The sequence below is a fragment of the Aythya marila genome, assembly GCF_965140915.1.
Source record: "Aythya marila genome assembly, chromosome: 2".
Lineage (NCBI taxonomy): Eukaryota > Metazoa > Chordata > Aves > Anseriformes > Anatidae > Aythya > Aythya marila.
Genome location: NC_139043.1, coordinates 29,476,222 through 29,501,094, shown reverse-complemented (window position 1 = coordinate 29,501,094; position 24,873 = coordinate 29,476,222). Strand labels below are relative to the sequence as shown.

Sequence of the window (24,873 nt, the reverse complement as noted above, 5' to 3'; positions counted from 1 at the left end):
TGGAGGAGATAAGCTATGTATTCACTCAATGAACCAAAGTACTTTAGGAAAAACAGCCATAACAACAAAAAGAATCTATTTGAAAATCAGAACTTCATTTGTATTTTTATTTTTGTAATTCAGTTTTTGTTCTAGTGAAAGGCTTGGAGTTAAGAGCCGTGCAGAGCAGTGGTTTATTCAACTATGGGACAACTTCAACATGGGACAACTTCAACACGGATAGAAGCAATGCAAACTTCTGTAATTTCCCCAAGATGTTGTGTTCTCTTCTGAGCTTCCTATTGCTGCTCAGCAATACCAGCCATATCAACCCTCCACTGTTCTAATCCATGCTAGATGAAGCTGACACACGCTGGTTTCTTTAAAAAAATCACCCTTCCCTCTCTAGTAGAGAGGGATTACATCTGCAGAACTCAAGCTTTTGTTACAAGGGGAAAAAAAGATATAAGGTAAAGAGGAGAGGGAAAGAAAAAAGAAACCTTAAGATTCTGAATACTATTTATTACTGATAAACTCTGCAAAACTATCATGGCATATCAAATCATGAAAGTAACAGGAAACACTTCCTTTAATCACAAAGGAACTTCCCCTTTTCTCTCAGAGGAGGTCCCGTGTTGCACTGACTCCTGTCTCTCAACAGTCAGATCCATTTCTTCTCAGAGAAAATATGGGGTTCCCATTTCTATGAAGATCTTAGCACACATCAGATCTCTCCCATGAAACAAAACTGTATATTGTACAAAGAAAAACCTGAGGAGTTGTAACTGGAATTTCTTTTGTTTGGTAATTTGTGTAGGCTTACCTTACCTAAGAAGTGTCTACATATTTATAACATATTTGCTAAAACACACATCTGGCTCTTGGTTTGTAACATGTATACACTATTTCCACTGCACAACTTGAAGAATGAAAGTCTGTATAGAACAGATTTCAAGTACTACAAAGAAAAACACCGTTCACAGTAAACTCAGCACTCTAGTTCCTTAGGGCCACAAACACCATATTACTGTAACAGCAGAATTTCTTTCCTGTAGCCTTTGACAACATTTTTTTTTTTACCCCACCAGGAAACAACATTTGATCAATTTTTACCTTATTTTGATAAAATCAAAGAAGTTCTCCAAGCAGAGGAGCATGAGCATTCCACGTGTTCTCCAAATGTCTTTTCATACAGTTTAGGCATTTTCTTGTAAATGAACATTGTACATTAAAGCAGTAGAATATCCATTAAAAAAAAAAAAGCTTTATATTTATTCTTTTTCTATATCTTTATTAACAGCACAAACAATAGTGGGGTACTATTCCCCCACTGCTATATATATTATATGAATATCTTCTTCCTTGAATAAGACCAGAAAGAATCTGATTTGCTGGCTGCTAAAGAACATCAACTTTTACCATTTACTTATTCCTTATCTCTTAAGCTACATTTTCCACAAAGAGTACAATTTAGGATTGGTGTTTATAATTTTAGAAACAAGAAAACATCTACTCTCCCATTATTTTCTTCCATTGATTTAAGTCCTCAAGAGAACATATTTCAAGGACTGAGTCTTGGTTGTTGAAATATGGTTACTTCATTTTAATTTCTAAAATTAGCTGATAGTTATTAACAGTTATTCTCTGTTCCCCAACATCTAAACTAATAAAAATAACAGCTTAACAAAAGTAACCGCCCTAACATGACTTTGAAATGTCAGATTTACTGTTCTAATCACAGTGAGAGGGATACTAAGAGTCAAGCTATCACCCAGTATATCTTCCCGTCCCATGCAAGATAAAGGTCATGAGGCCTGACATATCTAATTCTTTAATCTAAAAAACACTGTGGGAATGAGCATCATAAAAAAGGAAGGGGAATGGAAAATTGGAAAAAAATGTAATGGTTTTGAAATACATTAGTTACTGCAATCTGTTTGCTATTTCTAAAGTGAATAGAAAAAGAGGAACTAACATTGCAAGTATAGCATGGCTTTAGAACAGTTTGCCCAGGAAGGATGTGGAATTTATAAAAGGTTTCAAAGAATACAGGCCAATAACTACTTCTGTAAACACTTAAATAGAAGTAAAATTTTCCCCTGTACCTACTTTCTTCAAAATCAGTGAAGATATTTGCATACAAAAGTTTGAGAATCCTCAGATTCTCAACCAGAAAATTAGTAGTCCGAGTTATTTAAAAAAAAAAAAGAAAAAAAAAAAAAAAGAAAAAGAAAACATTATGGTGATTTACCTACATGAATGTGTGGCGATTTGTTTCATTAAGAGAGGTTCAAAACCTACAACTCTATTACTAATTTAATCACTTGTGATTTTTGTTTTTCTCTATATGTACTGCTTTCAGAAGAGTAGAACAGCTTGTCTCATGCCCCAGCCATGACAGAGTGAAACAAACAACAATAAAAAATAAAATAAAAATAATTAAAAATAAAAAAAAAATAAATAAAAATAAAAAACAGCCACCCCGAATTCCCCACTCTGCCCCAAAAAATAAGATTAAAAAAAAAAAATCAAAAACGCTGAAGGAACAGTACTTTTTCAGGAAGAGAACATTCATTTAGAAGAAAATTGCACATTTGTTAGTGCTGAAGCCAAAGTCATCAGTTAAAAGTCTTACAAGAACATTTCAGATCCTAAACTGTCATAAATAAGGAATTTATCAAAAAATTCCTAAGTCACAAAATAAAAGTGCTCTCTACAACCAGCTTAAAGTCTATTTAGGGAAACCAATTTGGTTAAATAATAAGGTTAAAATAATCTAAACAATACTTTAGGATGGCTAGATGAACCAGAACCAGACGGCAACAAAACTGTAACAAGCTCTCTACCCTCAATAGTATGTAGATCTGACCAGAACTGTGTCATTAAAAGATCCCTGGAAGTTCCAGAAGCAAAGATGATGTCAGAAGGAAGAACTTAACATCCAAGACCGGGCAAGAACTCAACTTCAACAGGTATAATGACAGCAGGTTTAATAACCTCAAAATTTAGGGGCTCACCTTCTTCCCTTCCCCCCCCCATGTTTCCACATTTTACAGGCTCCCCCAGGAGAATATAAAGAGCATACATTCCTAGGAGGAGTAAAATGAGTTATTTTTTTCCCTTCACTTTATCCATACATTACATGATCATTTGCACCCAGACAACAATGCTCTGGAGCATACTGGCATGATATTTCAAACAGTAGCAAGACTATTTATCTGAAAACTGAGACGTCAGCTCTGTTGACTGCCACTGCTCAACCGGAAGATGACCAGGAGCATATTGCACTGACTAAGACTTCCAAGAACTCATTAACCATATAATTGAGAGTAAAGTTTAAAAAAAAAAAAAAAAAAAAAAAAAAAAAAGGAGAAAAGTTTTGATAAGGGCAGTAAGGGCAGTATATAAAAATATCAGCTCATCCTTAGGGACTTTGCACTATGTTATGAGTCAACATCCTGCTGAGATAATACTACATCTTATCCAGGTAAGCCTTTATTTAGTATATAACCACATGTAATCACCTCAGCACAGGGAGAGTACTAATTCTGTTGTATGTTAATGAATCTCAGTACTCGTTTCCCAACACAGTATTTCCTACAACTGCTTCTCATCGCCTTTTTTCCCTGCTCCTTATGTGAGTGCCATTTTGCCTAACAGTGCCAAGCCAGTCTAGATGCCAGCAACAGCTGCACTCACAGCACCACATCCTAAGCTAAAACAGCTTTACAAATACCACAGTGCTGCTTCGTTATTGCTTTCTGTGGTAGAAAAGGTATCGTAGACAGTGGGTTGAACTCTACTTGCTGCAGAAATAAGAGCTCCGAAGCCCTGACTGTTTAGCAATGATATTCTCTGATGCTACCCATCTGAAACCCATGTCTGCCACACTCAGCGTGCTGTGCCTCTGAGCCTTCAACTCAGTCAACACCTGGAGTCACATCCACATATCAAAAAGTTGGGAGCAGTTTCATAGCCAGTCAGTGATCTGTCACTACACCAGCATGCCTGCTGGAACAACTACACAATGGAAGAACCTTCATCTGCCCTTTCCTTCAGCATGCAGGTCATTTGCTTGCAGGCAGGCAGGATTATTTAGCTATTATGCGTGGCAAGATGATTGAAAGCCTAGAAGACCTACTTTTAGCAGGTCAGCCCCAGTGTTGCAAGGGGTGCCCACAGGGATTCACATGCAAATAGCTTGAGAAATGACTGATGTGGATGAAGCAGGGGGAAGGGGGAATTGCTGTTGACATGGCAAGGCCCCACATATCCATGAGAATAAAGGCAGCATAAGAATTATACACATTTAGACTTCAGCATTATTCATACCCATCACCTCTCACTATTGTATGAAAGCAAACCACAATCAGTGATTCAGCAACATTGGCCCTCTGTTCACAAGCTTTCCTGCTGAATGCAAATGCAGTGAACAATGAGTAATTTCAGTTCAGTTTTGTCCTTATTCTCCTTAGGAGGAAAAACTGGCTGTTCCACTCACACAGCATAAATGAAATATTTCCTACAGTTCAACAGTTAGAAGTGCAACTGAGATTCTTAAATTATTCTGCTCTCACTACAGCAGCTGTTCACAGCACAGTGACACAGGGATGAACAGGCAAGATACGCTGTCTAGATGACAGCCACTTAAATAACATCATTGCAGTCAATTTTCTTTACTTACAACAGACAGCCTCTGAAATCTGTTGAGATGTGTCATTAATAAATGTTAGAACTTTATGATAAACCTTGACCTCAGATATCCTGTGGGATTTCCTAACCTTGTGGCTGATCTAATAAATACCTGTAGTGCGAAAAAGAAAAAAAAAAAAAGTGCTTTTAGTTGCTGAGTGCCCATGAGGAGCATAAGACACTGGAACAGAAGGGGATGCAAAGTAGCTGAACAAAAGGAAAGGACTAATGGGAGAATCTAAGCTAGGGGTAATGTTGACGCTTATTCCAAAGCAGTGTTATATGAGGTAACATCAATCACATGAATTCTTTAGAAAGAGACACCTAGTGTCAAGTAAACCATTCCAACCCTATTGCAGTCAGGGTGGTATTGTCCAGATGGATCATAATGGTCTGACTGGTGTTCACATCTCTGTGCCCCTCCAAAATCCCATAGGAAAGTCTAGTGTATTTTTGTATGTCTAACTTCATGCCAGACCCATGCTAAGAATTTAGTAGTCTTTTAACATTTTGCAGCCTCTCCCTCCAACTTCCTGAGCAGCCATTCATGATAAATCAAAGGGAGGCTACAGTAAATTCAACTTCGGAAGGGATACAAGGAATCCAAGAGAGAAGTGTGTAGTAGGGCTCTGGGAAGGATAGGGTAAAATTAGAAAATATTTAGATATCCAGAATGAAAGCTGTAAACAAAATCCCACTGAGTGTGTATCTTCAGTTTACAGCTCAGAACAAATTGTATCAGAACTGTCTGATCTGTTAGACACTTTTTAAATTGAAATAAAATTTGGTATAGAAAAATTTTAGAAAGGAACAGAAATGGTGAGAAAAGAAAAAAACAAAAAAAACAAAAACAAAAAAAAAAAACAAAAAACAAACAAACAAACAAAAAACAAACAAACAAAAAAAAAAAAACAACACCAAACAGACATTAGGAGTCAATGATGTCAAAGGCACAAAGTATCTAAAGTGTCAGTTTTTAAACCAGAAGACAGCAAGCAATTATTTTTCATAGCCACTAGGAACAGGAAAAAAAAGAAAAAAAAAAAAAAAAAAAAAAAAAAAAGCTTATTTTGCATTAACTAACACTTAGCTTAAATACTAGAGGAAATTCTAAAGGCCCTGAGAAAGACTAGCTGGGGAGCCTGGAAAATCATCCCTGAAGGTTTTCAAGAGCAGACACTAGCTGAACATGTGTCAAGGAGGGCTGAGTCCACTTGACCTCACATCAACACACAGGCACAGATGAACAGGTCCCTGGGATTTCTTCCAGCCCACAGCCCGAGACTCTGTGTAAGGGCAGAAAAGGAAGTATATTATCTGGAGAACTAAACAAGATTCTGTTCATTTTTGATTAACAGAACAGAATGGCCCCGCACCTTCAATCACAACATCTTTTAAAGCAGTCACCAGACCACAAGCTTTCCCAGCACTGTAGCTGAGGAAGGGAATGGTAATTTCTGCTATGATTTGAAGTGATTTCTCTACCAGACACTCCTAATAATCCAGCAGCTTCAATATACACTCACTGTGAACTGCTACTCTTTTTTTTTTTTTTTTTTTTTTTTTGCAAAGGTTGCAGAGAAACCTTATCAAGTTCTTGTGAAGATTGTGTTAAGTGAGGGAGGTCTGATTCATTTATGAGCCCTAGAGAGAAAAAGTAAAATAAAATCAACACTGCCCCAGGACAAGAGCTTGCTCTCTAAAGAGATATAGTTGAGAGCTAAATTTAGGGAGGAAATCTGAGTGGGGGCACACTAAAAATAAAACAAATTTGTCTGAGCTTTCTTTCATGAAGTTCAAATATGTACAGCCTATATAATCAACTTTCTGCTACAAACAGCAAGGAAGGGGAAAGAGAGATACTATTACGCTGACCAATAGGGAGGGAAGAGTTCAGGCCCATGATGAAGCTAAACACTACACAGAGAGCATTATTTGTAAGCAGAACAACAAAAAAACTGATGTTGTTGCTTTCTCTCCCCTTAACACATTTCATTTTGAAGTCTCACACACACACACTTTGGTCTTTCCAGAGAGGTATTCTGTAGACCTCTGTTAGTATTTGTACAGTACTTCCAACTGCTGTTCCACTCTCAAAATGGATTTATTTTTTTTCCCATTTCACTCTTAGAAATATGAAATTATCCTTCTAAACAGGACTTAAGATCAAAAAAATCTTTAGTTTTTCAACCAAATTTTCACATTTCTTGTTGTTTACACTGGGATCATTAAGAACACTTGCTTTCCTTTTTAATTTCTCGTGAGTGCAGCTCCCAGTACTTGCGTGAATAAAAACAGCAAAGCCTTGCGTGTTGGTTTCATGCCTTTTCTTGCCTTTTTTTGTTCTCCCTGATGACCCTCCCCACCACTCACAAGTGACATGCATTTCTCTTGGAATTCTAGCTCCGGACCTCCTGATTCACCAGTGGTGGCCCTTCTGAAAAGGCCTCTCACCTTCCACCCTACCTGAGTTGCAGCCCAGCCCCACTCCCTCCCTCCCACCAGGCCAAGGCCTCCTTCCTCCTGGTCCACACCGAGCACCAGGGTGGCCCCAGCTGTTCTGGGAAGCTGCATGCTTCTACTGCTTGGCCCTTTGCTGCTGCCAGGCTAGCAGAGCATTTTTCCACCAGGTCTGAAATTCCCCACAACCACACGAACACCCAGGAGGAAACATCTCACACTCTATCTACAGACTGATCACCCAGCCCACACACCAGCGAGTGAAATACCACCATTTCCAATGGAGTATGGGTCCAGGCTACATTGCTAAACTAACTCCTTCCTGACAGCAATCCCAGTGCATGACCACAAGAAACAGCCAGGCAAGCTTTTGTCTAAACACTGGCAGGAATTGAGGGTCATTGGCATCAGCCACGTGTACATAAGGAACTCCTCTACAGGCAGACCTCGCCCCACTAAGTGGTCACAGGTAGACAGTAGCATCTCCCAAGGCATTACAAAACTGTGCAAGGCCAGTGCAAAGTCATAGCAATTTGTTTGTGCCAAACTCTTACTGTACATGGAATACAGAAACATTTAAAATTAACTTTTCTCTTGTTTTCCAGCCACTTAAGAAGCCTTAGAGTAATGTTTTTTTTACTAATTCCCTCCCCAATGACAAAAAATAGTTTTTTTCTTAAAAAAAATCATCCCAAGAATATTAGCTTCCAATTTTAATGTTTTAATAAATATATTAACATTAGCGACTTTTCATAGCCAAATTAAATCGCCCAGACTTACTGTAACACAAAAACTTTTGTTTTATAAATTTATATGTTTAAACAGCTTTTTACTAAACTAGGCTTCTATACCAATGCAATTCTGCCTAGTATATCCTGGTAGGCAGAATATACTCTGTGATGTGTTTTCAGTTCAGGAAGCGCCAGGGAAGTCATTAGTCTGACAGCAATGCCTCTTCCAGCTACTCTGATCCAATGTCAACAGTTTTTCCAGCCTTAAAGTGGAGAGGTCCATTGACCTCTGGTGGGAAGAGTTCATGAATAATTGAGTGATCAATAAATTCACAGCAAGGGAATGAAAAATATGGACTACACACCCAAACTGTCCATACTTCCCACGAGCACATACATCCTTTTATCAAGATCCCCTCCAACAAAAGCAAATTTTAGGATGAAGTATTTATGCTTTGCACAATTATTCTCACAAGCTTCACAGCTCAATATCAAAGAAAGAAAAAACAATCCATATAGAAATAGAGGAAGAATTACTTTATTTCTGCACACCCACCTAGCCCATCTCTGTTGTCCATACTCAGGATGTATGAGGTGGTTTTGTTTGTTTTTTAACCTTAAGCTCTGTAGTGGCAAGTGATGATCTTGGAGCGATGGGCAGGCAGCATTCCACTCCTAGGGGAGCGGCACGTCTCCTAACTAGGCTCTGGGCCATTCAACAACCAGCCTTGTAATTAGCCGGGGAGCATAGAGGTGAAAGGCTGTGCCTCCATCTAAGCCAGTCTAGGAACTGGTAACTCGTGCATGAGGGTTTCTGTTGACAGGTGTTAGCCAGGAACTCCTCGGCATGCAGGTAGGACTGCAGGAAACATGCTTCAACTCGATTGCCAATGTACTTGTGAAAACTGAAAGAGTACGCAACAGTAGGTTGGCAATTCAGAATGCATTTGACATCTACACCTCTCTGGAAACAAATGAAAGATTATCATTTTGGTGAACAGGATATTTGCTGCTTCTCTTGAAACCAGTAAGCCTTCAGTATGTAAAGAGGCTGTCAAGGCTGCACAGCAAAAATAAAAGGATCTGCATCCCTTTACTGTGCCAGCTATTATTAGAAATTAAGACAAAAGATCTCTGTGTCTGAACTGCTGCCAGTTTATTATGGTTTGAATTAACCATCAGAATTTCACCTGGTCACCAGACAAACTACACTCAGCAGCAGTTACGTGACACCTCAGCCCTGCAGCTCCTCATGTGTGACGCTTTTAGCAGCAATTCGGGTGTCTGAATGAGCTAGCTTGGCCAAATACGAGCTGCTTTGACACAGGCAAAGCTCAGACCCCTTTTCTGAAATAAATCCGTTGTTTTCCTGCCAGAGGGTATGACTGCAAGCTTGGGTCTTCTGCTCAGGTCCCTGCCATCATGCTGCACCAGGTTGAGGGTGCAAGGCTCTGGTGACCTTTTGACAAGTCAAGAAGTATGCAATGTTTTCCATACTGCTACTACACGAGACCTCATGTCAGGCTCAAGAAAAATAAAACCCTCTTACACTGTATTTCAGGTTTACTCCTGGCGTTGGAGTCGGGAGTGCTCTAAAACAACACGTTCTTGGCTTCCCAACAGGACAATGCAAGACAAAAAGCCAAGCCTTGCACTAATTATATGTTCCCCTGACTCAGGAAGTGGAAGCCTTAAGGACAAAACCCAAACAGCCGTGACTCAGTGGCAGCAGCATCATGCAGCACTGTGGCCTTTGCTAGCACACTGAATTTTAAGTATTCCCATCCCTGCACATTAAATGCTGAAATATTCTGCTCATGAACTACCAAGGGAAAGCTTAACCCAATATAATGGCATAAAACAAGGCAGCACATCACTTTGCTAAACAAATGATGTTTGTCCAACGTGAAGTTGTTCTTTTCCATGGGCTTGGTGGTATCTCGGTCTTAAACTTGGAAAGCATTATTTCTGTAGAGTATAATTTTTAGCAGAGAACAGCATCTAGCAAGAATGATAACACCTCACGCAGGAGACAAGTAGCTCTTTTGACAGGCCACTAACATGAAAACAAGTCATAAATTAGCTGCAAAATGGAGTCCCTCTGGATGCGGCACCTGAGTGCATTTGCTTTGTAATTTATTTTGCTAATCCTTACAGAATTATTTAACCTTCCAGACATAGCCAGGTTATCTTTCTTGCAATTGTTTTCTCATTACACCTGTTTTGATTCTTTTTTCATAAAACAAAGACTCTGAAGTCTTACTTCATTAATTCTTACTCAAGTATCTCTCAGCAGTGATCTGGAAAACAGAGCCTATTATGGATAGAGCCGCTGGATCTCTTCTCAGTATTTGTAATGGGAGAAACTACTGGGCAGCTCAGACTACACATTTTTGTGAAATCAATAACTTGCTTTCTTTGGACACAACAAAAAGGAAATTGATTACTTTGGTCACAGCTCCTGTATATTTCCCATGTTCTTAAGCTGCTGAGCACAAAGAAAAAAAAAATAAAATGCTCCAAGCTACCCCCTCAGCAATTTAATAAAAGGGAATGGACTACTCTAAGGCAGATAGAAAGTAAACAGAATTCAATGAAGCCTGAAAAAAAAAAAAAAAAAGAAAGAAAAAAAACACTTTTCAGTTTGAAGTGCAGGGATTTGTTTGTTTGCATTCATATTTTATAAATAGTTAGCAGAATAAGTTTGCCAGTGTTGACATTCAGAGTAAATTAAATGCAAACACTGAAGATCATTCATGAGAGAAAATTATTTGATGCAGTAAACCTAAAACGTGTGGGATCCTTACAGTTACTGCATCCAAAATCAAATTCCAGGCTGTGTTAGCAGCCCAGCTAAAAAGGATAGGGAAACAAACCGTTTTTCAATGACATTATTTCATACTGAACACTTTTGGTCAGCTACCCATTTGATTTATGCACTTGATCGTAATAGTTCAGCTTTCAAATATCAAAGGCTTTCAGTTCATTCCCCATGAAGCAGCAGCAGACCAAGCCCTTTTCTCAAAAGTCAGAGAAAATACCTTTGAGAATTGATGATTTCTTTGTGGAAAGCTGCTCAGGTAGCAACCTCAAAGAACAAACCCCATATTCTGAGGCTTTCAGCCTGGCCTCCCCTCTACAGAGTGTTCCAGCCATCCCAGCACTTGTCGGTCCATCAGTAGGATGTTTGCTTGAAACACAGGGACAGTGTCCCTACAGCAGTTTTTGCTGAAAGTCTATGAGCAGGAGCTACAAGAAGGAAGCATGCCAGACTGAGTTCTATCATTGTCACTTAACTCTGTAGTTTCTGCTCAGGCAAGGTTTCTGCTCAAACAACACAGACTTGTTTGCAATTGAAATTATATAGTGTATATATATTGTACATTTATATTTATAATATATGACTGTGTAGCTGTTTGTTGTTGTTGTTTGGTGGATTGTTTTTTTTTTTTTTTTTTTTTTTTTTTTAAATAAACAGTGTCTTATCAGCATTAAATTGAAAACAAGTTTCAGTGGTGAGGACTGCTCTGAAAAAAAAATCTTTATCAAAGGAAAACATTTTTCAGGCACACCCAGAGAAAGTGCTGAACAAACCCTACACACCTCTGCAAGTATCAGAAGAGCCCAAACCCAGAAACAGAAAACAGTTTTATGAAGAGAAAGCTGTGGATTAGAAATATCTATAGCACTTATAAATTGCAAGGATGAAAGAATATTATTCCCTCTCTTGAGCTTTCCAGGTAGCAGAGAACTACTGAAGCTATGCAAATAATTTTGCAGCTGCCCTTGGTATGAATTTATCATCTATGTAGGACTGTTGTGTTTCAGCTTCTAATTCCATTCAGCTCTATTAATAAATCATCTTCAGAATTCTCTTTAGAAAATTCGTGACTTTCCATAGCAAATTAACCAAAAGATCCTGTGCATTATTTCACTTGTTAGCATGTATGCATACATGAAATAAGGCATGCTGAGATCCTAGGAGAAAAACAAAACCAAATAAAACAAAACAAACAGAAAAAAGAATGAAGAACAAGTTTGGAAATAGGCAAGAGGAACTCTAGGTATTGTGGTCAGTTTGAGACAGGCATAGAACAAGAGGATAAAGTCTGCAACAACACACTTTTACATATCTGCTGAATTGACATGGCTTTTTTTTTTTTTTTTTTAATATTTCCTCACAAAATATCCTCTACATTTTATCTTTCAGAAGCCACAATTGCTGTCATCACAAATGTAAACATATATATATAAAATAAACTTTCAGGAAATCCAGCTCTGACAAATAAAAGGTATCCAGTATAAGCGAATGCAAAACCTACAGGTCCAACTATCCTAAGAAAACCAGGGCTCAGGAACAATCCCTACATATATCACCTTACAGGCTCCTTCTTTCATATTTAATGGAAGTGCCTCTCTGTATACATATACACAAATATGCAAGTACACACACAGAGAAAGTCAACGTTAGAATTACATCAGCTGCCAAGAATTCAGATTTCTGTGCTTCCCCTAATTTTACTTTTGTAGTTGCTATACCAAGGAGGCAGCCAGCTGACCAAACAAAAACCCACCCTTTGACCTTAAATCCTTTTATTTTGACATTGAAGAACATGCTTTGTAAGCAGGTGGGGACTTTAGCTGACACACTTACCCCACATAGACTGTCTTTGGTCATAAGGAACACCTGCTTCACACCTGCATCAAGCATGAGGCAATGCCCTCAGGGAAGGGAATTGGGCAACAGGGGAAAGTGGAAAAAGGAACTAATGAGCAACAGTTTACATTAAGAGCAACCATTCTGTGGGAAAAGTAGCTTTAAAACAGTCTTTATATTCTTCTCAAGTTATCTGCCACTGGCTACTGTCCATTTTGAAAACACCTAGGAGAAAGGCAAGCAGACTTATCATGGTAGTAAGTCCTCACCCAAAACAGAGAGACATCTCAGGAGCATGGAATCAAACACAAAGAACAACAAATGGTGTGGGTGGTAGGAAGTCTGAGGATCACAGCTTTCAGAGGAGGCAGCTTGAGGAGAAAAGAGAGAAGTAAGGAAGAAAATCGGTAGTCATTATTAAACAGCAGCCAACAGTTTCTGAGAGGATCCAGGAGACCACAGGCTCTCCCCCCTAAGAGTGATGAGTGCTGCCCTGAGCCAGTGGTCACTACGCTAGACCAGGTAGGCACTTGTGGAGACATTCAGAACACTATCCTTGCCTGCAAGCAATTAACAAAACAAAGTTAAATACCAACAGGCTGCATCTGGAAAGGTTTTGCTTGATCATCACCCTCAACTTGTTACACCAGGCCATGCAACAGTCTTTGGGAGAAAAGCATGCATCTCATCCCCCACAAATGACCACTGTCTGCTTTACAGAGGTAGCTCACCATTTTGGGGGCTCTGCTCCTAACTTATCGTACCTGTAGCTTTATAGAACACTTCTCTTCCACTGCTATAACCTCTCCTTTGGGGGGATTTCCCACCACCAGAACCTATAGCCCACTCCTAGATCAAAGTACTTTGTCGTGACTGACTGATTCAGTTTGACTTACCTTTTTCATCTACTTACTCATTATTTGGAAGGAATCTTGGAAAAAAAAAAAAGAAAGGAGTACGGAAATCACACTCCTGTTATATAATATATCATTTACAGTTCACTGAGCAACAAGAAGTATATGCTTGTGTTGGATTTATGACAGTATAATTAGCTGTAGTTTGAAATTCTGAGGATAAGTAACAGAGCTCTAATGTCATAACAGCTAGAGGAAAGCAACATTTACACTGACTAGGAATGATCCTTCTCAAAGTAAATCTTGCTCATACACAAATGACTGTAAATAGCTGTCCCCGGGTTTTGTCCTGGATATACCCTTGTTTTATTTAACATTAGGAGGTAACAGCGAGATCCTTAGCTGATCATAACTGATGCAGTTTGAAGATAATCTTGACTGTCCATTAACACAGTCAAGATAAAACAGTTTTAAAAAGTTTAAAATAACAGTAGATGTCTGGTCCAGGCCACCTTAAAGTCAGGGAAAAGTCCCTTGCTCACATCAATCCTTTTTGAAATAATGCCTACCATGAACAAGGCAAGGAGACTAACCAGAGTACGAGAAGGGTTTAAATGTATGATCCAGCTGACTTTGAACACAAGTTTAAATGCATTTCCTTGTCATAAATACTACACATCAAACAAATTATGAAGGAGTGCCTGCCCAGATTTCCAGCTCCATGACACTGGGTTCTGCTGTGATCTCTACAGCAGTACAGCTCAGAAACCCATTCCCGTGCTTCCCTCAATGTACTCTCAGGCTTTCCAAAGTGCAGCTTACTGAAGGGAGCCAATGTTAGTTTTTATTAACACACATCTCAAACAGTAAGTGAAACAAAAGTAACTAGTTTTGCTGCTGATTAGAATTTAAATATCATAATTTGTTTCCTAACTTAATAGGTTATTATTATCAGATCCTAGATGGTTAGAAATTTCTGACTGGAGATACTGAAGAACAAAATATAATTAGTGTAAGTCTTATTTCCGTTATTGCACATATAAAGCTCTTCCTAACTTTGGAGATATTATACTATTAGTGAAGAGTTCTTAGCTTCTCAAGCAGATAAGAGTTTGAAAAAAGCTTGCATTTTAGCAAAATGTAATTTTTACTTTAGAACCTTCCACAATGCTATATTAATGCAGGAAGTGAGTCCCCAAAAGCTTTATTTTTTTTGTTGGAAATCTTTAGATTCAGTTCATCAGGGTATCCAATGCATCTGCCTAAGGCTGTAAATTTCAGACTTTTACCATCCTGGAGCAGAAGCTAGAGGCAAGGCAGGGATAACTGAAGTGCCTGATGCTGTTTGAAATATCTTATACTAGGCAAATTAATCAAGGACTTTCTGGCAAAATTATTAAAGAAAAAAGGGGGTGGGAGGGTAGAACTTTTCTTAGAGCATTGCAGTTCCTTTCTCTAGCATTTCCACTACTAGCTGGAGTGTTTTCCTGCAGAAGTGTGCTGTTTCTTTTTATACAGTCTATTATTTTGCAGCTCCTTTCATGGACCTAATCAGGATTCCTAAGGTTACCAAGCTATAGCTCAAAAAACCTGATGCATACCAGATACAAAGGCTACAGTCTAGTTGCATGCAGATTCCTCATGGTTAATTATTGTCACAAAGATTTTCCCTCTCTGACTTGTGCAGTCTCAGTCATTCTTTTAACACATCCTATGCTATTAGAGCTAGTTGACAATTTGGCATTCATGAGGAAACAATGCACAAATGTACACGCTATGCCATATGTGAGACAAATTAGCTACTATCATGACTATACAAGATTGTATATGTGCTTGTATACGTGCTAGCATTTGGACCACGAATATTCTAATCTACTTCAAATTCAATTACTTGGCAACTTTGCAAATTGCTGCAGAGCTTATCAGGCATTAATACTTCCTTATTCTTGCTTTAACATCTGCGTCACAGCTTATAAAATAGCAAGCTGAGCCACTGAAAGTGAGAGTCACGTAGGGTTGTGAAAGCCCTGCAGGACTACTTGTTAAGACTTCAATCTCCATCCCAAAGCCTTGTTTGCTCAGCTTTAAGAGCTCTCTCAAACCTCTGAAATACCACAGGAGCTTTCCTAATTAACCCTTGGCTATATGATTATACATAATAAGCACCTGAAGGCTGCATTTCTCTTAATTCAGACACCTTCAGGGAGACCCAAATTCCATTTCTTTTTTCTTCTCAGAGCTGCTGGCAGATACTAGATAATGACTCCTCTGATCAGGCTCTTCTGGGACCTGCCAATAGAGGACTGCTACTTTGCAATCCTAACAGGCCTGTCACAACAACACGATGCAGCCACAGGGCCAGGGAAAAAGGAAAAGAAAAGGACTGGAAAGGACTTTTTATGAAAACTCACATCCTCACCAGCCCCAAGACCTCTGATGTTACCATCAAGGCTCTTATGAGAAAAGAATGCATATGAAATAAGGGGTCTTGGGAGCTATCTGTGCCACACACTAAAATCAGCTAATTAGACTTAATAGGCACTTAGAGCAACTGTATATATCCTCTAAACATGCTGTCTGATGGGATTTATTTAGTGCTCCATCCTTCCAGACTGATAGCTTACCTGGCTTAAAAAAATTAAATAATAATAATAATAATACAGCTCTGTATTATTTCTTTGCTAGGAAATTCTCCTAAATAGAGACAGTTTTAGTACATGTTAAATACGGTTATAGTTACTGGACATTAGCAAGAACCACTTTTGTTGCCAAGATGAGGGAAGGCATTACAACAACAGAGATTGCTGCTCTTTTACTACCCTGGTGATCAGTGCCATAAATTCAGGGATATCATTGCATGAAGACCAGTCAAAACTCATTCTCTGTCCCTGGAGTAGTGCCTGGGGAGGATGAGGTGGGGGGGGAAAGTGTTGCATATCAACAGCATAGTAGACATAGAAGAGGTACATTCCTAACAGTAACCCTTTACCCCAATTAAACACCTTTCATCCAAAACATCTTAAAAAAACAAAACAAAACAAAACAAAACAAAAAAAAAACGAGGAAAGAATTACCTTCATTTCACAGAGAGAGAGACTGAGGAATGCATACATGGTATAACACATTCAGATGTCATGCAGGGATATGTTTACACTGAATGCCATGGGCATGTGCCAAGCAGATGAAATTTTTTTTCAGATCATGCGCCATTCTGGGAGGGAAAAAAAAAAAAAAAAAAAAAACAACCTACATGAGCACGTTAGGACAGCACCAAGCTAGACTGAACAGAGCAAGCCTTTCACCATAACTTTGTAGCCTGAGGCATGGCACCACCTCAGCTAACGTGGCCACCTGCTTTATAAGCAAAACCTACAGGCAGTAAGTGCTCACATCTGCCTTCACATCAGAAGACAGATGAGAAAGTAAGCAGTCAGGCTTGCAGATCTAAAAGTAATAACACCTTGGATACCAACTCAACTGAAACCAGATTTTTAACACTGAGCACTGACTTGTATTGGCATTATCCAAAAATTATTCAGTGGTATAACATGCAATGGGCTAGGGCAATTTTCAGGATGCACAGCCAAGACTGTGGTGGGATCCAAGCTTACCTTAGGTGTCAATCCTCTAGAATAAGTATCAGAAGTAGCAAGGGCCCATTTTAGCTTCATTCAAGAGCCAGCAGACTTGCATCTGCACTGTCATACAAGAGAGGCTATTTTAATTTAGACAGCCAAGTGGTGCCAGAGTGGGAAAACCTGCCTAGAATGCCAAGTACAGAGCAAGTCTATTGAAGTCAGGAAGCCTGGCCCATTATTAAAAAAAAAATATATATATATATATACACACAAATAATAAAAGCCTGTTGTTGAAAGACACCATATAAAAATAAAATTAATACATCAGGTCATAGGGATGGGAGGAATGCCTACACCACCTGGTCTCTTCTAGGAATGTTCTTCCCTAAATATTTGCAACTACCTGCTCCCATAGAAGATGACATTCAGAAGAACTAGTCTATGATGACAACATTGTAATATAGTCTGATCAATTAATTCATTTCTTCCTACCCCTCCATTCACATCTTCAGTGATTTTTGTCATTGAATAGAACTGTATCAACAAAACATCCAACGGAAGAAAACAAAAAAAAACTTCCACCACACATTTGTCAAAGAGTAGCTATGCATAAGGTTTTGGCATCAGTGCTTGACTTTGATGTGCACTGACCCCAGGGAAGAGCTCAAAGCTGCTTTAACACAATTTACAAACATGAATATGGTAGCAGTTAGCCTGCTGAGTGAAAAGCATCTATGCTCACAAAGAGAATAATATTATCTGGGAGAAGCAAGATGACACAGCACAAAGCTAATACACACAAAGCAAACACATGTTGTTAACTGCAAAAACTTTTAGCTAAACTGAAGCAATATGACAAATATGTCTCTACCAGATCCACAATATTTTTAACTTCCCCCACTATGAACACAAGAAAAAAACATTTGTATCCCAGTGAAGGGGGGAATTAAGTAGAGTATGAATGATTCTGCAGGTAAATAAGACTGTAAAAACAAACCCACATTTTTAGGAGGTAAACACAATACATGCTGCTGCTTCCCTCTGTACCCTTGCCAAGGAGAATTGTTATGATTCAGAAGGCAACAAAGCCTTTGTGTTCAAGGACCGTGTGGATTTCAGGACATGTGCTCTTCTGAACGGCACACACTTCAGAGATACCATGGTCCATCACGTCACCCTAAGTCACCTTGACATTTCTGAGATTATACATCATTGAGATGATAGCCTCAGGGCTATAAGCCTTCTTTTTAATACATTATTAATGATAATGGCTGCTACAGACTGACTACATAGTCCTATCATCTCCTTTTCCCTCAGAAATCTAACCAAGACTATCGCCTGCAGTTAACACAATAATATCCTGCAGGTCTGGATTAGGTTTTTCACAATCACAGAAGATTTAAGAGACTTCAGTAGCTCAGAATTAGATGGTGTCTGCCCAGGAAATTGTAGGTTGGGGCCCCAGTTCAGCCCCTTGACCTACGTACCAAAGGGCATGGGAACTACAAAGGCACCAGTAGCCTTATAAATCACCAAATAAGGATCTGGGGATAATAACTACAAGCTTGTTGTTTCAGTTAGTCCCTCAATTAACCTAAGTTGCTCCTGACACTTGTATTGAAAGATAAGCAAAATACCTACTCTATTTTTAGAAGAAATGATCACCTAGCTCTCAGATTTTACCTAGATCTGAAGAATAACATTAACAGACCATAAAGCAGACTACATGGAAGGCAGTTTTCAGCATATGGGTCACAACTTCGCTGGGGAGGGGGAGCAGAATCTGTTGGAAAACTCCCTCCAGAGGTATAGGTGGTTTCCAGGGGCGGAGAAAGCAATCCTCTGCAGAGCTTCATGTTCACGATACCAAGAACAAGCTCTGAATTGTCATCTGATTTTTCCACCTACCCACTCTGTTGACTTACAGCATCTTTTTCAAGAACTGCATCCACCCAAGGAACGTGAGGTTGTGTAGTTTATCCTAAAAGTTTAGGGAGCTAGTTCTATTCTTGCTTGGGGTGATGCCCACACATCCCACCCCAATCCTTTTGAGGAAAGAAATTACAAATACCCTCTTACCCTCTCCCCATCTGCAATTAGAACAACAGCATTACCATACACACTTTCCACAGCTTTCTTAGTCACAGTTTTCTCCACTTCTGTTTGCAAGGAAGAAACCTTCTCAGAACAGCACAAGCCAAATTCCTCCCACTTGCACGTGCTTTGCTTAGGTGGGGGCAGTGATACAAGCCTGGCTTACATGAAGCCTTTCCTCATTTACTTGCCTAATTACATAAGAGTGCTGTTTAAAAGAAAAAAAAAAAAAAAAAGAAAAAAAGAAAAAGAAAGCCTTAAAAAAGGTCAGAAATTTCACGTACACCCCTTTTTCTAAGTGGATTAGCCCAGCCTACGTGTTACCAGCAGCATTGCTGGCCTGAAAGTCTTTCATTATCTCTTGAAAGTTGGCGTTATCTGAATATTAACAACATTACATGGATATTCATCTAATGGTCTGATAACATTATCTCCCAAGCTCTTAGCTGCAGAAGCACACTGCTCGTACTCAGCTTTGCACATCAAAGGGAAACAACAACAATAGCGCAGCTTTGAAAAATGCCTCAAACCGGCCAAAGTACGGAATTCATAAGCAAAGTGCTCTGTTTATCTGGCAGCTGGGTGCGGCTGGAGGAGTCCAGCTCCAGAGCCAGCACACGCCTGGCAGAGCAGCTCTCTGCTGCACTGACTCAGCGGAAAGCAGTGGGAAAGGAAACGTGCTCGGAGATTTCCAGACCCCGCCAAAGGCCTACTCCCCCTCCCCGATGCCGTCAGAGTGAAGGAGGAAAGGGGCTCCACCAGGGCAAAAAAAAATATATATAAATGATTAGAAAAAGATCTGGAGCAGGAGTAAAAACATTCATTAAAAAGAAAAAAACAACACAGGTACAAAACCAAGAAAAATCCTTCCCCCACTGTACAGAATTGGTGCACTTGACTCTCTTTGACCTTGTGCTGAGACTTGCTTTCTACAATCCAGCAGGGCACAGCAGCCCCAGGCCAGCCCCCTCCTCCTTGCACCCTCAGACATGTGGGCCAGGGGCTAGGAAAAACAAAACACACGCAAGCACGTGCACATGTGTGTATGTATATATATATGCATGCACACACAATCAGTAGAAAAATTGTTTCTAGAGAACGTTGAGACATCCCAGCAATGGGCTTATTTCTGCAGGATAATAAACTGCTGCCAGAGTTGAGGAGTACAGGGTCAAAATGTTTCTACCTTCTCTGATGTTACTCCAGCTCTCATTTCAGTTTTAGAGAGATTTTCTGTGGCTGCCAAGCAGACTAGGTTTTGCTGTATTTTCTTTGAAGTACAATATTTTTTGTACATCTTATGTGAGCTGACAGATGCATTTTTATTATTTTTTTGGGGGGGAGGGGAAACAGCACTATGAAATAACAGAGCAATATAACCACACATTTCTGCCTGCATCTATTTTGCTCTGCTGATCCAGTGGATCAGCATTCATCAGTAAAACACAGTAACAGGGAGCAGCAAGAGCCCAAGAGGTATTTGTCTTCCTCTTCTCCAAATCACAAAGTGTTTCAGTGGGTGTTTCCACAAGAATAGAGGGCTGTTCGTGAGATTCTTGATGATCAGCAGGGTAACTTTGGAGTGACTGTTAAGAGTAAGAAGGGCAGTAGGAATACTGCATTGCTCAGGAGCCTGTAGCCTTCCATATCTGTTTCTTTTATGTACTTGTAATATTTTTGTCCATATAAAAAAGAAAGGCCTGCTAATAGGCAGCTAGGACCTGGAGAGATTTATTTTTTTTAATGCTATGAACAGCCACAGAGGTTCTCTGGCCAGAAAAGCAACCACTGATTACATACACAGAGGGCAGGCAGAGGAAGATAGTATTTTGTTTAAGGTGGAATGACTTTGGCACAAAGCAGTTTTATTGTTACTCATCTTTATATAATTAAAAACTTGCATGTAAAAAAGAGACAGTTACAAAGTAAACTTAAAGACTCCTGAAATAGGATTGGTGTAGGCAATTTTCAGCACAAATATTTACAGATGTGGTGACTGAGTATAACAGAAAAGGCTGAAAGGCTGGCCTTTTTTTTTTTTTTTTTTCCACTGAGATGCACCACAACATGGTAGTGCTCTGAAGGCTGTAGTCACATAGGAATCATGCAGAGCCAGGTTCAAGCAGCACATTGCACATGCATGCACTGCAGTAATGTTAGCTGCTTCAGAAGTCTGCATAACACCACTCCTTCAAACTGCTCAGTTGTTTTTAATCCATTCACCCGTCCACAGCTTCTTGGCACATTTACAGTTCCCCTCCCCTCTCTCCACCCACTTGTGTGCGCATGCATGTGTTCGTTCAGCACAGGCTTTTTCAGGTTCACTCCTAAAACTTCCTGTTCATTTTGTTTCAGGTCCATAGTTAAGGTGCTTTAATTTATAAAGAAAAGAAAAAAAAAAAAGGGGGGGAGTTACTTTGCAGGTTTTTTTTTCCCCATGTAAGAGTTACTCCATGAAGTCAGAAACAACAAATTACAGCTCAGTTAGCAGGTGTGCATCTTTAAGAGATCTATACCATCTTCCTAAGAGGCAGCACAAAGTACAAGTGCGTGCTTACCTCAAACCCAGCGCTTCTTACCATAGTCTCAGCTTTTAGATTCCACCAGGCATCTCTACAGTGTGCAGCATGTATAAGGGCCTATAAAGAATGGCTTCCATAATATCCAAAACTCTAGGCAGGGGAAAAAGCCCCCGCACTTTTTTTTTTTTTTTTGCCTTCTCCAAACAACTGGTACTGAGACATCAGCTCTTTGGTGCAGTGCCTGCATGCCTGCAATTCACTGATCTACGGGGCTGCACAAGCCGTCCAGCCCAGCCCTAGCTTCCCGCCACAGGTCTCAGATCAGATGCCCTCTAACCCCCTTCACTTCCACTCACTAAGCGACACGTGGCAGCTTTCTGTTCTAGCAGAGTACATACCATCTAACATAATACTGCTTTGGATTATCCCTTAAACTATAAATTAGTATTTATATTCAGCAACTTCAAGCAGTCTTGCACCAGATCGTATTTTTCAGATGTGTTGCACCACCACATAAAAGAAATCGAAACAGAAGAGCAAAGAAGATATTCATACTTACTATTTCTGAGAAGGTATCCCCGTTAAAAACAGGAGCATAAGCTATACTTTGCTTTGGTACATGTGTATTCATGGGTGCACATAGTTCAAGAGATACTTGGGAATATATAACCTAATCAGCTAGAGCACCTCTAGGAAGAGAGCTATGTCAGGCAAGTTAAACTGCAGCCAGCCTAGACAGCTCTGCTGTGAGACAGGACACATTAGCTGAGGAATAGCATCAGGCTAACATAGCTGTACTGTTTGTTAGTGGAGCTAACGAGGCCTGTAGTGACATATCAGCCACCTCAAAGCCAAACAAGGACTCTGAACTTCACTCCAAAGTGTGGGTACACCCATGTGTTTGCACAGAATGCCTGTTTGCTGATTGATGAGGGCAAAGCACTTTGGTGCAGTTAAATCCTTTGCAGAGAGCCTTGGGAATCTGTCAGACTTTGCCACAGGGGCTAGAATCTCTAGAGGGTACTGAAATAAAGTGAAAGAATAAAATCACATGACTAAAAAATACATTGTTAAATTCAGATGTATTAGTGTATGTTAAATCCTAATCCACAGTGGCTTAAAGCAGAGTAGTTTTTATATACATATACCCATTTTTATGTACACGTACACTCCTTATTCAAAGGGATTTCCAACTGTTCAGAAGCCCAGTGATAGATAAGAGCATGCTTTGGCTTTGTTGTGTTAGCTCAGATACTTCTACAAAAAAAAAGAAAGACAGAACAAAAAGATAAACAAGGTTATTGGAATGTAAGGAAGAAGTGTGATCTAGGCTTTCATAAAGTGAGCACTATATGAGAAATAATTTTTCTATTTAAGAAATCTTTAATCAAGCACTCTTCCTTGTTCTTGACAGAACACAGGTTAGAGCCTTGAATTGTATCTGGATTTCTTGTACTAATAGAAGTTGATGCTCTTACTCTAGGGCTTCTAGTGTCCTTCTAGAAGTGACATACCAGGTCACCGCATCTCACTAAAAGAAGCGGAGAAGATGTTAGACACCAGATAACCCTGGCTAGAACTTACCATAAATTAAAGTAACAAGAACACAGCTGGGCACGTGCCAGCATTTAACAAAGGTGTTGTTTCAACAGTGGAATGTGCAAAGCTGAACTACCAGGACTTTCTAACGACAAGCAAAGACATGCAGTGCAAAAGGACTTAGAGCTTTCAAGCTCTTATCATAGAATCATTAAGGTTGGAAAAGACCTCCAAGATCATCTGGTCTAACCATCCTCCTATCACCAGTGTCACCCGCTAAACCAAGTTCCTAAACACCATGTCCAACCTTTCCTTAAAGGCTTCCAAAGACAGTGCATCCACCACCTCCCCAGGCAACCCATTCCAATGTCTGACTAAATGCCTTATGAGATAAGTATAATTAGCATGGTCTCATCCATTTCAAGTTGGAGTAAGATTACTTCAAAAGCAGGCGAATTATAGCAGGATGTGACAAGATAAAAAGGCCAGAAAACTACATGAACATAAAGCAATTTAAACAAAAAATAATAAAAAAAACTCAGCTGCACATTGCAGAGACCTCCAAGAGTTTACAGAGCTGGACATCAGACAGATATCAAGGAAGAACACACTGATTTAGAACAAGTTGACTCCATGCATTTAGGTCCATACTAGTAGTGGCCACTAAATTGTGGGTCAACTGTTAGTTAATGCATGCCTTTTTTAGTTTAACATTTTTCAAAATTAATGTGAAACAGAAAGATTCTCCCACAGGCCCAGTAGCCATCTGGCGCTATTGCTGTACTTCATGAAAGATTCATTGCCACTTCATCATAGTGGGTTATTTCAAAGACTGTAGTGATTTATGTTTTATAAGCAGAATATTCTCCTCACCTTTGATGTTTGCAAATCTGCTTCAGCATCACAGTTCAACAGAATATGTTCTTTCTGGCTTAATTCTGTGGATTTCTAGCAACCTTGAAGGCCACAGCATCAGCTGAAGAGTCATAGTTTTAACAATAGCTTCAGAAAATGGACAAAGCAGTCTACCTCCCTCCCCTAAGAAAAAAATAAAAAGCAACAAAATTCCGGTAAAACATGTCCAGACATTAAGAGCTGCATTGTAGCTCCAGACTCCAATTTAGCTATCCAACGCAAACAGAGCTATATGAAGTAATACATAGCTTAGTTTGACACTCATTCTAACAGAAATTTTATGTTTCTGTTGTGTTCTACTCTCAGGAGACTGTGCACCCTGAAATATTCCAGCAGGTTCTACAGAGACTAAAATGAAGCCAGTGGTTAAGGAGTGCATAGGCTAAATCTCTCCCTGTGAAGGCTGGGGAAAGCAACAGTAGTTCAGTAAGTGACTGAACTCGCAACTAGTCATCAGAAGCTTGGCTACAACACCTACCCTGATGCTGTGCCGTACCACACTGGTATGAACTGCATGTGCTGTGGTTTTTGACTTGGAGAATACACATTTATTTGTTTTTTCCTCAGGCTAGTATGAATAAGGTCAAAAGAATTCAGGTAATTCCTTTAATTAGAAAGGGACTGCTTGTGAGAGTTGGTAATAACTTGAAGAGTGGGAGTAAAATACATCCCCAACAATTCAATATGCAACAGGCTCCAATAGGAAGTTACTAAAATTGAGGAAGAAGTGAGTGAATATTCATAAGTTCTCATCAAAATGAAGAGCACCTTTAGAGGTTCCATCTCTTATCTGTAAGTACATTATCAGCCCACACAAGACTTCAGTCTGCAGCTCTGCATGTTATCTCAGTC

At 39.5% G+C, this 24,873-nt stretch overlaps 1 protein-coding gene across 3 annotated transcripts in view; it reads right to left on the bottom strand.

Annotated features, from left to right (window-relative positions):
• LOC309875546 (uncharacterized protein) overlaps positions 1-24,873 on the bottom strand; it is a 273,711-nt gene that overhangs the window by 238,523 nt on the left and 10,315 nt on the right. For 2 of the 3 annotated variants that reach the window (XR_014317052.1, XR_014317053.1), the window contains exon 2: positions 16,448-16,584. Coding sequence is in view for 1 of the 3 variants with exons in the window: in XM_082755097.1 (XP_082611223.1) it covers positions 21,604-21,627 (24 nt within the window). In the remaining 2 variants the exon portion in view is untranslated. Of the gene's footprint in view, positions 1-16,447; positions 16,585-21,603; positions 21,734-24,873 lie in introns of those variants that run through there. The other variant, XM_082755097.1, reaches the window with a different exon arrangement.